A 16,081-nucleotide genomic window follows, 5' to 3' on the forward strand; every position below is an offset into this window, starting at 1 on the left:
GTTACTAAACCGTATGAAGGGGAAAAAAGACTAATATTGTGAAAAGCTTTTGTTGGATGAAATTGACAAAAGCTCTACCATGTTTAAATAAACTTTTGCAATATTAAATCATTTCTAAGCAACTCTGAGAAAATTTGGCAGATCACAGGTTTCTGCATCTATTAAATGCTACTAAGCATTTCTTGCATGTTTACATGTTTTGTACAACAGCACTGTTTAAAAGAGTCTTTTATGGGTGTCTCTCTCTAAAACATTTTGTACTACTGAGTAGAAGCAAAAGCCATTAAAAAGTGGTGTCTATCACTAAATTCTATAATGGTATCTACTGAAAAACTCCATGGCACTAACAAAAGAGCATGAAAACAGTCTACCACTATGGAACAAAGATGTAATGCTCTGTCACTGGGTGAAGTTACATGAAGTTTCTATAGAACAGTTGATGCCGATCCCTGGCAGAGTCATGCTTGAAGTGTTTTCGAAGCAGACCTTGCTACTCTAGAACATCTAGAGCCAACTGGCTTTTAGGATGCTTGTGGCCTCATAACCTCCAACTTTGTTAATTTGTTGTCCTAACCCCCACAAATTCACAGACTATCCAGAGGTCAAACTTATGGAGGTAAATGTACAAAATAAGTATACATGTGGAATACATAACTTTGAGTTATTTTCTTTTCCTGGTAATTATTCAACAGATGGTCTATCCATCCACTTATATAACACTAGTCTATGTAACAAATAAGCCCAACAAATTAGTGTATTTAACAGTGTTAGGGAATACTGCTACCTTTAACTAACAAAAGGCCTGAGTCTGATCTCACTTTGGTGTAAAATCAGAGCTAACGATTGAAGTTGTTGGAATTACAGTGGCATAAAACCATTGTGGGCAAGAATCTTTAAGTGAGTGTTCCTAGATTCCGGGAGATTGGTTACTATTCACATTAGGAATGATACAGAAAAGCCTAGAAGTTTCTTGAGGGAATTTGCCATTTCTGTACTCAGCAGTATTTTTACTCTATATTGTAAGTTACGAGAGGGACAGAAACAGTTAGCAAGTTGCATAATAGTGTACCTTGATATGACTTTTCCATTGCTAGTAGTGGCTTTTCATGAGATTACAGCAGCTGTTTAAGTCCCTGATGTACACAAATATTTAAATTCCATTGTCATCCAAGCAATTTCCTGGCCATAAAAATGCAGTGTGTTTCTTGAATGCAACTAGGAAATTAGACAAATTATCACAGCTAGTAAGGTGTAAATAAAGTTGTAATATTTGCCACAGAATTGTCATAACCTTGGTAAAGTGTGCCGTGTAATTACAACCACCCTAGTCCAGCCTGCTGCTGGTGGGAGTGTTGAATATCCACGAAAAAAATTGGGAATTCCTCAAAACACAAAAGCAACAAAAGGATGCAGATGGTATATTACAGTGAAAAGTATTTGCTTTAAAGATAAGTTTCACACTAAGCTGGTGGCCGAAGTAGGGTAGCAGGACACCCCCCAGGAACTAACATTAGGCCTGTTCTAGCTCCTCCTTGAAAGTACCAGATTATGACCAGTAACAGGACTAGGCCAGCAGTGGATTCTGTAGCAGAACTCCTACTACATTTTTCTACTGGAGCAGGATTAGCAGCATGATCAAAGTCAAGATTTTATTCCAATCTGCAGACTTCTGAACAATACTAGTATAGTCTGAAAACTAAGGTTGGCTCTCTGCTAGAGACACTCAGATTTCCAATTCTATAAAATGTAGAGTCCACCAAGCCTTCAGCAGGTGAAATGGTTGTCAGATGCTTCTTTAGTTCTACCCCAAAACCTATCACTCATACCGGACATGATCACCCTCTGCCCTTTTCCTGGGGGTGAGGCTGTATTGGAGAAGGGGAAGCTCTTGTCCATTAGACTTCTTATACTGACAATTGCTATGGCCAAGGAAGGCTGGCTCCAATTTCCAAAATGGCCTGAGTTTACTATGGAGCACTGTATTCCTTTCTCACAGCTCCAGGATCAAGCACTTTATCTTTGCAGCACTGCCAGCCCCCAATATCCTGGGCTCTTGGCTCACATAAGGTAAAAGACTCTTGGCTCACATAAGGTAGCAAGTTGTATTGCTAGACTACCACTCAGATCCAAGGTAGATTTTTATTCTTAGCTTTGTTTTTACCACCACTACCCATGTAACTGCTTAGAATGGATTCAATCGGTGTAGCACCATACTCTTCAAACCTCTGAGTCAGCACAAGGGAAACCCTTTCGTTTTTGTACTTTATAAATGTTTCAAGTTGTACACAGTTTTGGCTTCAAATGATGTTATATTACAAATAATTAATATTCATAACAGATAAATATTGAATTACATTATAATGGTCTCACAAAGTTCACTAGTTGAAAATATAGGTGAAGGATATAATGTATTACAGACAGATTCCAATACTTCTACAACCATAACTGGGTAGGAAGAGGTCTAAAATTAGAATCAGTGATGATCATTTGCTCATTAATAACACCCCCCCTTTATAAAAATTGCAAAAGATACTTTTATCTCACATACTTTTAAACTTTATTTAATCTCAGAACCATTGCTATGTTACACTTCTCAGAGTGAGCTTTATCACTTTTGATGTTAACGTTCCCTTTTGTAGCTTGACAGTAAGTGTGGATGAATTGAGGGGGGAGTCCACATCCCCAGATTTATGCCTCAGTCTCTGCTGGTCCATTAAGACAAAACTTGTGGCTGAAATTCTTTCCTTTAGAGAGATATATGAAGCGCGAGCTAGCATCAGTGTCACCCCTTTATTTCTGAATGTATAAATATGAAAAATAATTGGAAGTTTTCCTCATTTGCAGTCAGACCAATATTAATATTCTGCACTTTAACAAGTTTAAATACTTAAACACAGAATTTTATTTTGCACTGTTAACTATTTCATTATGAGAAAAAATAAAATAAACCACCATATTGAGTAAAGTACCAAAGCATTTCCAGTTTTGGCTTTTATCAAGATTTTCAATCTGGCAGATTTATTGTCACACCCCTTTCACAAGAGACAAGATGCTTACCATATATTTAGGATTACAAGTTGCCACTGAAAGAAAACTTTACATGGTCACTGTACAACTAGGTTGAAAAACTGTCCTGCATGAAAAATATACTGAGAAATCAAGCGGTAAACAAAAAAAATGTAAGAAAAGATCAGTCTTCATAATGTGCCATCTTAAAAGGGTATCAATTCCTCCTGTATTTTTCATTCATTATACTGTGTTTTTACCTACAGTATTCATTAAGGCAAACTGCTAAACCATTTCTGAAGAGGTGCTGTGGAAATTGTGGACAAACAGCAAACATTTGGCATTAAAATAGTTAACACATATGTAGCTTCCAGTAATATACATTAAGCATTTTCCTTGGACTTGAAGATAATGGCAGGAGAGGATGAACATGCTAACAATGTCAAAAAGGTTTAAAATTCAGCATCCAAGCGATTTCTAATAATGTTTCTGTAGTTTTCAAGCTCTAAATAGTATAGAATTTATGCAAATGCATTAAAGAATTCTAGCTTGGCAAATACACCCAAGCAGGTTATTAAACTATATATACAGAAAGTAAATGATAAATACAGAATTAAAAGAGTCCTTCTGCTTTTCTTTATAGCCTTGAAAATTGACAAAAACTTGGACAGCTCTACAATATTAAACATTAGGTAACCACAGTAGTTGGAAACCTAACTACACAAACTGATTAAAATACTCAGATGACTTTGTAGTGTTTAATACAATTCAGTTTGTAGTCAAGGGCACAAGACAACATTTAACAAAAATAATCACATCAACTGAACTAGAAATCAAATGTAAATAGATATGAATACAATCTCCAAAATCTGTCTTTAAGTGAACATTAACCATTTATTCAAAGTTATACAAGAAGTTGAAGGATAAAGTCTTCTTCTGCCGCATGAAACCAACTTACAATAGTTTCATGTCTCAGTTGAGCTGCAGTGGGGGGAGGGTGAAAGAACAAGTTAGTGGGCCCTAGTCGGGCAGCTAGAAAGTAAAAATAGGTTCAACAGCAGCCTCCACCAGCTTGTTGTCCTCCCTGATTGCCTGCAAGTGTTGCATTAGTGGCAGCGTGCTGAGGGCCAATTTTAATACCGTTTGCCTGAAATAAAAAAGTTGAATACACAGCAATTACTATTTTAAAACATTTTAATATGCTGGAAAAGACTAAAATTAGTCCATTAATTTTTGTTTATGCACATGTCTAAAAGAAGTTCTCCTTTTACTTTCATATACAATAAACCACAAAAAAACTCCTATTTAAAACTGTGCCTGGATACAAATAAGGAAGTAAAATTAAGGGAAAGACGTTTTCCTTCTTGTTTCAGTTTTTCTCCATTTCACTGCTATAAAACAGAACTCTGCCTGTTATCAAACTGTTAACAAACACACAGGAAGAATAGTATTTAAATGCTATTCCACATAAAGTAGCAAACTTTTAAAAATACATATATACATTTCTAATGCACACTTAAAAGAGATGCAAAACCTCCACTGGTTTAATACAATGTACAACTTTTCCTCTCTAGACAGCATTTATTTCCATGTTGAATCAGCTGTACAGGCTAAGGGCATACGAGTGTTCTGTGTCATCAATAATTTCTATGATCCCCAAAGACATGGCAACTTGCCAAGAACCCACACACAGCGTAGCTCTTTCATTCATCAAACTCACACTTGTATCTTAACCCTCACTCCCTCAAGTGGATTTTACCTAAAAATACAGCACTTTGAGAAAAGTAATACAGTAGCTTCAGAAATTAAGCTCTTAAGGAAACTTTGCGTCACAGTAAATCTCAGATTTATAGTGCTTGGCAGTTGTTCTGCAACAGTAGTAGCCTTGGGGTTTCTGGCACTAGCTCAGTATTGACAGCAGCTGATGTGGTTTCTTTTCGCTCTTTGACTCCTCTTTAATAAAAAGCATGCCCTATGGCTCATTGGTTTTGCCCCCTCTGGGCTGGTAGCAACTTCTTGAGGAATCAAGGAGCCAGACTTGGCATTAAGCCAAATAAATAGCACGGACTGTTGGCTCTTGACAGCATATTGCAATCAAAGCTCCATAAGGCACAGTAAAGCAGTCAGCTAGTATATGAAACTCGACAGATACAATGAGCATGCCTCTTCAGACGCCCTGATTACTGTCCAATTTATAAAGCATCAGTTTCTAACTGAATGGCATCTCCTTTAAACCAACTCAAGATTTTCTGCTATATTAACCCTGAAGAATTTTGAAAAACTGAACAAGCTGCATGAAAAAAAGGATATCAACATAATGAAATATTAATTAAAATTTACAAATAATTTTTGAGACGCTGGGATCTTTATTTTAAGAACCTATGCTTAAGACTGAAGTCCTATTTAGCTACAGGTCACACAGTTCAAGCAGCTGGAGTGGTAGTGAAGCTTCTCTCTAATGCCTTACTAATAACGTCTATTACTATAACTAGAAATAACTTTTTACTTTTTAAGCTTCCATGTGCTGAAACAACTTAATGCAGTTCTGCTAATTCCTTTGTGCCATCTTCCCCAACAGTTCAGTGACTTTCATGTCCATTAAAATCAGTCAGAAAATGACTAGAAAATGAAAGCCCTATCCACAGAACAGGTACAGAATGTGCACTGCCACCAACCAATCCTCCATGTGGTTCCAACCAACTGGCCTTAGCACTGATCTCAAGGGACATCTCTACGGGTGAAAGAAAGGCTATGTGCCAAGGACATCCCAGACTGCCAACAAGGGTGCCAATTAGTGCTGATTGTGCTGCTGCTTTGTGATGTGGACATTAGTCCACCGAGAACGTGACTGATCCCACCAACTTACTTCAATAGGGCAATGAAGAGCTATATTAGATGATAACTTTGATTACTAACCTGTACTGAATTTGAACCAGTGATCAGATGTGAAAGGCTCTCTCTCCCTGAGCTACCCAGAGCCCTCTCACATAGTCATATTCAATATAAGGGCATATGATGTACTTGAGAATTTAAGGACATACATCACAGAGATCTACTCTGAGACAGTACACGTTGATCCAGAGAAGAAATTTTCAGTTGTTCCAAGACATACGGGTTTTTTTGGCTTTAAGAATTTCTTTACTATAGAATAAGAACAAGCCATAATCTTTACTTTGCCTACAGAAATTCCTAACAGTGGGCAGTATTTTACTCCCTATAGTAACCAGCTATGTAAGTCTGGATTATTTAGTCATATTTCATGTAATTCTCAAAGTTAATTCTTCCCCCCTCAGTCTGGGAATACATGTAATTACTGGACAATTATAGGAAGGTGCCATTTGATTTATAAAAATCTAAAGAATCAGTTTCAGTGGTGTCACCCTATCTGGAGTGAATGGGTGTACTTGCTAATCCCCTGGTTGGTGGAAATTTTGATAATATGTCATCATGGTCAAGCTGGATATCATTCAAAAGCCCTTTCTCCCACGAACACAATGGTACCAAACATGACAACCCTAGAATAATTCTGTAGATAACATTTGAGAAAATGTTTAAAAATCAAAGCTTTTTAAATTATACTCTAACAGAGGTACGTCAAACATGCAGGCCTCTCAAAGTTAAATTGTGGCTCTCGACTAACAGTACTCTGTTATCAGTTAATGCTCAGAACATAATACCTGATTAAATTTTTTAATGTCACAGATTACTATAAATGGAAGAAGTACCTCAAATTTATTTGCCATTATTGTTAAAAAAGATCAGTGGTATTGATTATCAGCTTGGTTTATTATGCCAAAAGAGTTGTAATGAGTAAGGCTCCATGTTTGTCACGGATTCTGTGACTTTCCATGACCTCCGTGACTTCTGCAGCAGCTGGTGCGCCTGGCCCGAGGGCCGCCTGGCCACCTTGGGCAGGCCCCAGTACAGGTGCACTGGTCACTGCTGGGGCAGTCTTGGGCTCTCCCGCCCCCCAGCAGCAGGAGTTTGGGTGTGGGGGCACTCAAGGCTGGGAGATAGGGTGCGGGTCAGTGCTTGGGGAGGGGGAGGGGGGCGCCTCGCCAGAAGGGTAACAGGAACTCCCCATCCTCAGCTCCTAGCTCCATGTGCTGCCTCTGCCCGCAGGCACCGCCCCTGCAACTCCCATTGGCCGGAGTTCCCAGCCAATGGGAGCTGCAGAACCAAGGCTTGGGGGGGAGGCAGCACATGGAGCTAGGGTCGCTGCTTCCCAGGAGTTGGGTCGGGAGTCTGCCCCCACCCCACTCCCACAGGCCGTTACCCCCAGCCCCCGTGGGGCCCCCACCCCAGGTTTTAGTTAGGGGTATATAGCAAAAGTCATGGACAGGTCACGGGCCATGAATTTTTGTTTACTGCCTGTGATACAGCCATGACTTTTAGTAAAAATACCTGTGACTAAAGTGTAGCCTTAGTAATGAAGTACCGGTTAAGAAGTCAGCATCCAGCCAGAAATTACTGGAATCCGTCCGGAAACAGTATGCACATAATTATATAACATAATTAATTACATTCCTAGAGTAATTTATTACAAAATCCTTGTTTTTACTTTGGTCTTGATAATTTTTAGGCATCAATTGGGAGACGAAGAGTAGCTGACTCTTTGGAGAATACTGCAGAGTTAAACACGATGCTCGGTGGCACCTTACTATAAGAAGGCTATAAGAAGTGCACCCATAAACTGAATCTGACAATGTTGGAGAGGAAGTACGTTGAGCAACAGGAAAAAGTTGAGGATTCTGGGACAAGTGTCAGCTATGGGCGAGACACCTAATAGTAGGTCCCAAAACATACATTTTGAGAACAACAACTGCTTCTTCTGCAGTAAGCTCAAAGGCAACCATTAAGCACGTTTCAACAGGTGAGAAACTACATGAAGCAGTCACTTTTAGCAAGAGCACTGCAGGGAAAGTAAAGTGGGTACATTGACCCAAAAGACACCCACGTACATGACATTGCATATCACATCCTACACCAGAAATGTATGTAATGTGTTACACCAAGCCTTACGCCAGTAACGTATACAATGTGTTATGTCAAAAGGGCAAAGCAACAGAAACCAACACTGATTTTACGACTGCAAACTGTGCGACTCAGCTCATAAATTGCCTCAAAAGCGCTCTAATGGATGGGAAAGTGGTGGTGATGGCCAACGCAGAACTAAGTACAGTGTGCTTTGAAGGGATTGAAGAGGAACAAATGCTTAGCAGAAAGGCTCTTAAACTTATTGAAGATGAACTGTGGGATATGGATGTAGCTTTTTCAATCCTATCTGCAGAAATGCATCATAGCACCACAACTTTTTGCAGCTTTTAAGGATACCAAAAGCAGAAGAAAGCACTGATGTTAATAGTAATATTAAGACTGTTTGCAGCTGCTAAATTTATATGGAAAACTATTCTGTCCTGGAGTATATGGGAGTTTCAGGGATCCATAATGGAGGACAAACCTAAAAAAAAATATATATATATATACTGTGTGACCTGTTCTACCTCTTTAAGAAGTGCATCAGTAGTTTCAATGACTTCAGAACGAGTATATTAATAAGCAAGAATAGCACAAGCCTCATGTACATGTGTTTGAGTGACAGGCAGGTTTCCAACACATGCATGACAACTGTGAGACATGTAGTGGTAGATTACACATAAGTAGCTGTTGGTTTATCAATTCATTCCAAAACAGAGTACTCCACCTGGAGACTGCAATTGAAAATTAGGTTCTTTGCCATCTGCTGTATCTTAAAAGAAGTCCAAGTTCTCAACAGCACTAAATATAAAACTATCCTAGACAGGGTCTGGAGGAAGACACAATTCTTCATTCAGTTCCATGTGGCAAAGGTATCCTTTATGTCAATGTGATGGTCTGCTATTAGAAGTGAATTAATGGGGTCAGTCCCTTCCTCAAGAGCTATCTGAACCAGCAAAAAACTCGGTCCTTGAAGGAGCTTACTAACTTCATAACTCACTCATTTTCCTATCAAGATCCAAAAATTCTGAAGCCAAGAAGTCCAGTTTTCAATGAAGTAGCAGTTACATAAACTACAGTAGAGCTTTCTACATTCACTAACCTTGACCTCACTTGGTTTGTGCAAAAGTCAGATGCACTTCAGAGGCAAAAAAAAAAATAATTGAGTATGGTTTCAGTTGAAGAGATAGAACACACCCTCAAATGAGTTGGAAACCCAGGACACAGCATACCACAACATTCCAGGAGAAAGGTACATTCTCCAATATGGTCAGCCTTTAATACAACATTACAAATGGTGCCAGAGCAGAAGACCCATGTATGCATCCTGCCAGTCATACCTGCTAGTTAACATTCTTTATGCAGCTGGAACACATGAACAAATATATCTGCATAACTGAATCAAATATGTCATGACACTAGACATGGTCCTTTACAGGTCTGTTCAACAGCAAACAACATCCTGTGATGATCTTTGTGGATGGTGGAGTCTATGTCCTGGTGAACTGTACATATTCTTTACAGCGATACATATAATTGGATCCTTTGTTGATGGCACTGGTGTTCCTGAGATCTGGGGGGGATTCTGAACAGTGATAGTACTGTAAACCAAATTCTTGAAAAGAAAATGATGTGACGCGCTATGGAAGCCCACAACTGAATGCTTGTTGCCCTTCAAAAATGCTACCTACATGTCTTCTTTGACAAGCATACTGATGTGTCTAAAGTAATTTCCCAAAGGGTTCAGGACTTGCAAGACCAGTTCCACAAATCCAATGTACATTCTGCTCATAATGATCTATTAAGCATGATGGAGAGCTGCATCATCATCATCATCATCACAGAACAGATGAAGCAATTCAATGAGGTTGAAATGATGACAAAGCCAACTTTCGGGATGGTGCAGCAATACATGTAGATCAGTGGTTCCCAAACTTGTTCCGCCACTTGTGCAGGAAAAGCCCCTGCCGGGCCGGTTTGTTTACCTGCCGCATCCGCAGGTTTGGCTGATCGCGGCTCCCAGTGACCGCGGTTCACTGCTTCAGGCCAACACTGTACTATCAAAATTTCCACAAATCGGAGGACGAGGAGCTGGGAGGGCGGTAAGTCCCCATGACATGCCACAAAGGGCAATATCATTGAAATTATGATTCTGTAAGATTTTTATAAATCAAATGACACCTCTCCCTTATTTTTCCAATCACTAATTTGCCCATGGAATGAGATTTTACTACATTATGCTCCCACACCACCTCTTCCACACTGGACAGCTCATGTAGTACATCTGGCACATTAACATGGTCTCCCCATTTACACAGTGGAAAATTATCTTTGAAAGCAGATGACACCATATGGGGAAGTGAATGGAAGTGGATTTTCTTCTCCCTTTTGGGGATTTATATGGTTTTGTGATGTTTCATCAATGGATAGGGCCACTTAATTCTAATCTGTTTAAATCACAATAGTAAGTGAATCTATATAAAAACGGGATGTACAAATGTTTTACTGCAGTGTGTGCAGAATACTGTAATACACGGGTTACAAAAAGTGATCCAAGATCTTGTAAGTTTTGTGCTTTCTAAAAAAAATAAAGTAACTCACTAGAACATGCTATCAGAATACTATAAATGTTACCTCATTATTAATATCAAAGACTCCTTCTTGGATTTTCTCATAGATTTCTTTTGCTGTATTAATAAATGCCTGAAATGGAAACAATATAAAATTAGATCATATTAATGAGACAAAACAAATATGGACATAACAAGATACTCTACAAAGCCCAATACTCACATGAAAGGTCAAATTCTGCTCCCACTAAAGTCAGTGGGAGTTTTACCACAGATCTCAATAAGGTATGAAGATTAGGGCTGTCAAGCGATTAAAAAAATTAACCATGAGTAATCTCACTGTTAAACAATAATAGAATACCATTTATTTCAATATTTTTGGATGTTTTCTACATTTTCAAATATATTGATTTCAATTACAACATAGAACACAAAGAGTACAGTGCTTACTTATTTATTTTTGATTACAAGTATTTGCACTGTAAAAAACCCAAAAAAATAGTATTTTTCAATTCACCTAATACAAGTACTGTAGTGCAATCTTGATCATGAAAATTGAACTTACAAATGTAGAATTATGTACAAAAAACTGCATTCAAAAATAAAACAATGTAATATTGTAGAGCCTGCAAGTCCACTCAGTCCTACTTCTTGTTAAGCCAATCACTCAGACAATCAAGTTTGTTTACATTTGCAGGAGATAATGCTGCCCGCTTCTTGTCACCTGAAAGTGAGAACAGGCATTCTCATGGCACTGTTGCCGGTGTTGCAAGATATTTATGTGCTAAAGATTCATACGTCCCTTCATGCTTCAACCACCATTCCAGAGGACATGCGTCCATGCTGATGATGGGTTCTGCTTGGTGACAATCCAAAGGAGTGCGGACCAACGCATGTTCATTTTCATCATCTGAGTCAGATGTCACCAACAGAAGGTTGATTTTCTTTTTTGGTGGTTTGGGTTCTGTAGTTTCCACATCGGAGTGTTGCTCTCTTAAGACTTTTGAAAGGCACTTCAGATTCTTAAAGCTTGGGTCAAGTGCTGTAGCTATCTTTAGAAATCTCACACTTGTACCTTCTTTGTGTTTTGTCAAATCTGCAGCGAAAGTGTTCTTAAAATGAACATGTGCTGGGTCATCATCCGAGACTGCTATAACATGAAATATAGGGCAGAATGCAGGTAAAACAGAGCAGGAGATATACTACTCTAGCCCAAGGAGTTCAGTCACAAATTTAATTAACACATTTTTTTAATGAGCATCATCAGCATGGAAGCATGTCCTCTGGAATGGTGGCCGAAGCATGAAGGAGCATACAAATGTTTAGCATACCTGGCACGTAAATACCTTGCAATGCCGGCTACAAAAGTGCCATGCAAATGCCTGTTCTCACTTTCTGGTGACATTGTGAAGAAGACAGTAGCATTACCTCCTGTAAATGGAAACAAACTTGTTTGTCTTAGCGATTGGTTGAACAAGGAGGAGGACTGAGTGGACTTGTAGGCTCTGAAGTTTTACATTTTGTTACATAACTGCACTCAAAAACAAAACAAAGAAAATCTACATTTGTAAGTTGCACTTTCATGACAAAGAGATTGCACTACAGTACTTGTATGAGGTGAACTGAAAAATACTATTTCTTTTGTTTATCATTTTACAGTGCAAATATTTGTAATAAAAATAATGTACACCTTGATTTCAATTACAGCACAGAACACAGTATATATGAAAATGTAGAAAAACACCCAAAATCTTTAATAAATTTCAATTGGTATTCTATTGTTTAACAGTCCGATTAAAACTGCAATTAATTGCGATTAATTTTTTAATCGCAATTATTTTTTGAGTTAACTGCGATTAATCGACAGCCCTAATGAAGATCATGTCCATTAACACATCCGAAATAGCATGTACCACACACAGCTTACAAAAACAGTGTTTTTTGTAGTAGCATATGTAGCCCAAAATCTGTCGTCCAGTAATTACTGAGAAAAGTGGTTTTTAAAATATGTATAAATTACTCTTAAATAATTTATTTCTGACCCTTATGGACAGATAATGTGGCAGATGGTTCTCCCACCCTTAATATCTTTGTAATATTCCATTCTAGATTAGAGTGCTTAGCAATGTAAAACTACAGGGTGCTTACAATATGATGTAAGGATGCTCTGCCTGTTGTACAAAACCTTATACTATCATTTAATATTCACCCAATTTTAATTTTTTTCTCTTAATTAATCTTTTACTTGGGAGGCTACAGGCAGTCATCTGAATAGTAAAAAGCCAAAGACCTGGGCTTTTTATACTGTCTTCAGAAAACGTATCTTTGAATTCAAAGTAACGATTTAGCTATACTACACTTAAGGTCAGAACTAACACATTAGTCAAATGAAAGGAAGTTACTGGAGAAAGATTAGCATTAGTATTGAGATACAAAATGTAATCTTGCCCTATTTAGCTTTATAGGGCAAGTAACTCTTGAAAGACAATGTATAATTTAAGGTTTGATTGACAATAGATAATATCTATAATCAATATTACAAATCAAATTCTCTTCAGATTGAAACACCATCTCTGTATAATCATAAAAGGGATTCTATCTTCTGCACAAGCCCACCACAGCTGATGTGGATCTAATTCAAATATAAAAAAGTAAACAGGGTTCATGGAGAGGAACAAATCATACCTTTCCTCATTTCTACACTGGAAGCATTTGACTGCTGAACTTGCCACCAGAGCTTTGTTTCCTAATTAACAGGACTGATATGTTTTCACCTTTAAAGGCCTTACAGCTCCCCAGAGTAATCAATCTACTGCAGCTCAATTACTGCACCAAGCACACACCACAGCCAGTGAAGGAGACTTGAACGACTGCAGCAGGAGCGGAAAGATATGAATATGCATAAACTCTAAGTGGGTGATCGAATCATCACAGAGGGTCATGAGAATTTGCAGCAAAATAATGAGAAGAATTAATCATTGCAGATTCACAGGCACTTAGGAAGAGAGTACGTTTTTCAACCGTGTGTTAGAGTTGAGGAGGAGAAGAAACTGGCTTTCAGCCAACTACGAATTGATTCACATTCCTCAGAAATTGAAGTTTTCAATATAAAGAAGAAACTTATCTTTGTTTCTGATAACGGACTAATTATTGCAATGGCCCTATACACTGGACTAATTGAAAACTATGGTCAAAGCTTGTGAAATTCACACAGCTGGAAGCTCTTATGTGGATATTCACTTGTTTCCATTAAACTAGAACATTAAACAGAACCATGAAGTCCTGAAAATGTGTTATGATAACTTCATGTAAACAAGCACTTAACAATTGGCACATACAAGACGACTAGTCCTACAAGTCACTGTCTGAGCATGCCTACCTCTTACTGTTAATTCTATTAAAATAAAAGGTAAACTATCAAAATAAGTTCCAAGGGCTTTGTTTATTTTAGACAAAGAAAACGGCATTGTAATTTATGAGCATAAATGTTACAAAATACAGTGGTAAGTCTCTCTAAAGAAAATATAGGTATTTCAAACTTAACATTCAGCAGATAACCGTTTTAGGAGTACTTCAGTCACTCATATGAAATAATCAAATGTAAAACATTTTTGTTCAGTGACCTTGGAACCCGGATCACAACCAGGGCTCCTACTCTTCAAGGTACTTAAGCATGTGCCTAACATTAAGAATGCGAATAGTCCTTTTGACTTCAATGTGACTACTCATGTGCTTCATGTTAGGCACACACTTACTGAACTGAGGCCTACAAAAGTGTGTGATTAACAATGGTAGGAAAAAGTAATAAAAATATTCTAATTCAACTGGTTATCTTTAGAAAACTTAAGTAACAGATTAACCACTTGACACCGGTGGTTCTGCAGCACCAACTATTAGTGGTAATGCACTGTGCATTAGCCTGCTGCACTGGGAAATAACCACTTCTATGAAGTTATATATTAACTTTAATCCTGATTTCAAAAAAAGTTGGATTTTCATGTACTATAACAATACTTGGTAAGTTTACTTTTTAAAATTTTCTTCGCTGGCACTGATTCTGAAAGAACTAGTCAGCTATGGAAGTGAAACACTTCATATCTACCACTAAAAAATAAAGAAACCTACAATTTTCAGTTAATTTCCTAGAAATTCATACTTTAAGTCAGCCCATGGTTCAAACCATCAGTAGACTTAAAAATATGAGTCTTAAGAAAACTAACTAAAAATTGTAGTTGACTCACATTAAGAGCTCTATACCAGTTTCAGGATTCTATAGTGCCCCAATTAGCAAAAGAAAGTGGGTGAATTCAGCATAACTGACTTTCTACCAAAAGTCATTTATATGCTGATTGTACTATGTGAAACATTTGATATATATTTTGAAATTTCATGTGTTTATGTGACCTCCATTTAACTAAAATGTCCCACCACTATTACAAAAAAAAATTACAACCAGGGATCTCCATGTGCAAGTTTAAGCCTCAGTTTTTCATCTTCATAATTAAGCATAAAGTGATCAGTGAGATTATATGAACGGTGTTAGATCAGTCTGTATTGGAAAACTATCTGGGGGTGAAAATAAAAATAACATGATATCTCATGAATTTATGGAGCACATTGACCTTCTGATTCCCTTAAAGCAAACACACATGAATGCTTACTGGATAAGCAATATGAGAGCAGTATTTCCAACAATCCAACTCACCTTAATAATCATCTAGGATATCAACTGCAGTAAGTATCTACACTACCAAACAAGCAAGACAGGTAGCCTTTGCTCACGGGACCCTACCACTAACAAGCAGGAAGAATGAACTCGCTCTGCCTATTACTACTGGGAGTCCAGATCTGGAGTAAGTGAATCGCTTGCATGCAGCTGTCTTAATACTTCACGAGTCCACAAATAAAGAAGAATCGATTCATTGAGATATCTTGAGGTTAAGGCAGTAGACTGGGACTCAGGAAATCTGGATTTTATTCCTAACTTTGCTGCAGGCTGAGACACACATTGGTCAGGTCACTTAAAAGAGTGGCTTGCTTTTCCAATTTGTAAAGTGGAGATAACATCACCTCTCTACCCTAGAAGTTGATGGCAAGGCTAAATCCTGCATAGTGCTTGTGAGGGTCTCAGATGCTAAGATGAGAGCTACAGAAAAGTCTATAAATAAATGAATCAATCACTGCTGATTTTTGAAGCTTCATGAACACAAAAGTAGTGGAAAAATTAAACAGAAATACAGCAATAAAAGGAAACAAACTCTTCCTTTGCTTAAAACTAAAAAACATCAACCTGTTTTCTGTTCATGTAACATGCTGCCATCTGGTGGCCACATTAAAGTTATCAATTGTTAATTCAAATTTTCAGCTGACCGGGTCAACAATCTGAAATACTGTCAAAAATTTATAGGTAATGTGCTATAACAATTTGAGGATAAATAATCAAGAAAATTTAAAAATAAGTTGGAATTTTAGTTAGCCAGAAATAAATGTCAGATATGATATTCATCTCTATTCAGCCAACTCCTGGA

At 37.8% G+C, this 16,081-nt stretch overlaps 1 protein-coding gene across 1 annotated transcript in view; it reads right to left on the reverse strand.

Annotated features, from left to right (window-relative positions):
- Positions 1-2,533: 2,533 nt before the first annotated feature.
- Positions 2,534-16,081, reverse strand: part of RAB2A (RAB2A, member RAS oncogene family) — an 82,575-nt gene continuing 69,027 nt past the window's right edge. The window contains exons 7-8 of the mRNA XM_048840771.2: positions 10,618-10,686; positions 2,534-4,153 (exon numbers count right to left, since the gene is read on the reverse strand). Of these exons, the coding sequence (XP_048696728.1) occupies positions 4,058-4,153; positions 10,618-10,686 (165 nt within the window). The 3' untranslated portion in view covers positions 2,534-4,057. The remainder of the gene's footprint in view (positions 4,154-10,617; positions 10,687-16,081) is intronic.

The sequence above is a fragment of the Caretta caretta genome, chromosome 2, assembly GCF_965140235.1.
Source record: "Caretta caretta isolate rCarCar2 chromosome 2, rCarCar1.hap1, whole genome shotgun sequence".
NCBI classification, from domain to species: domain Eukaryota; kingdom Metazoa; phylum Chordata; order Testudines; family Cheloniidae; genus Caretta; species Caretta caretta.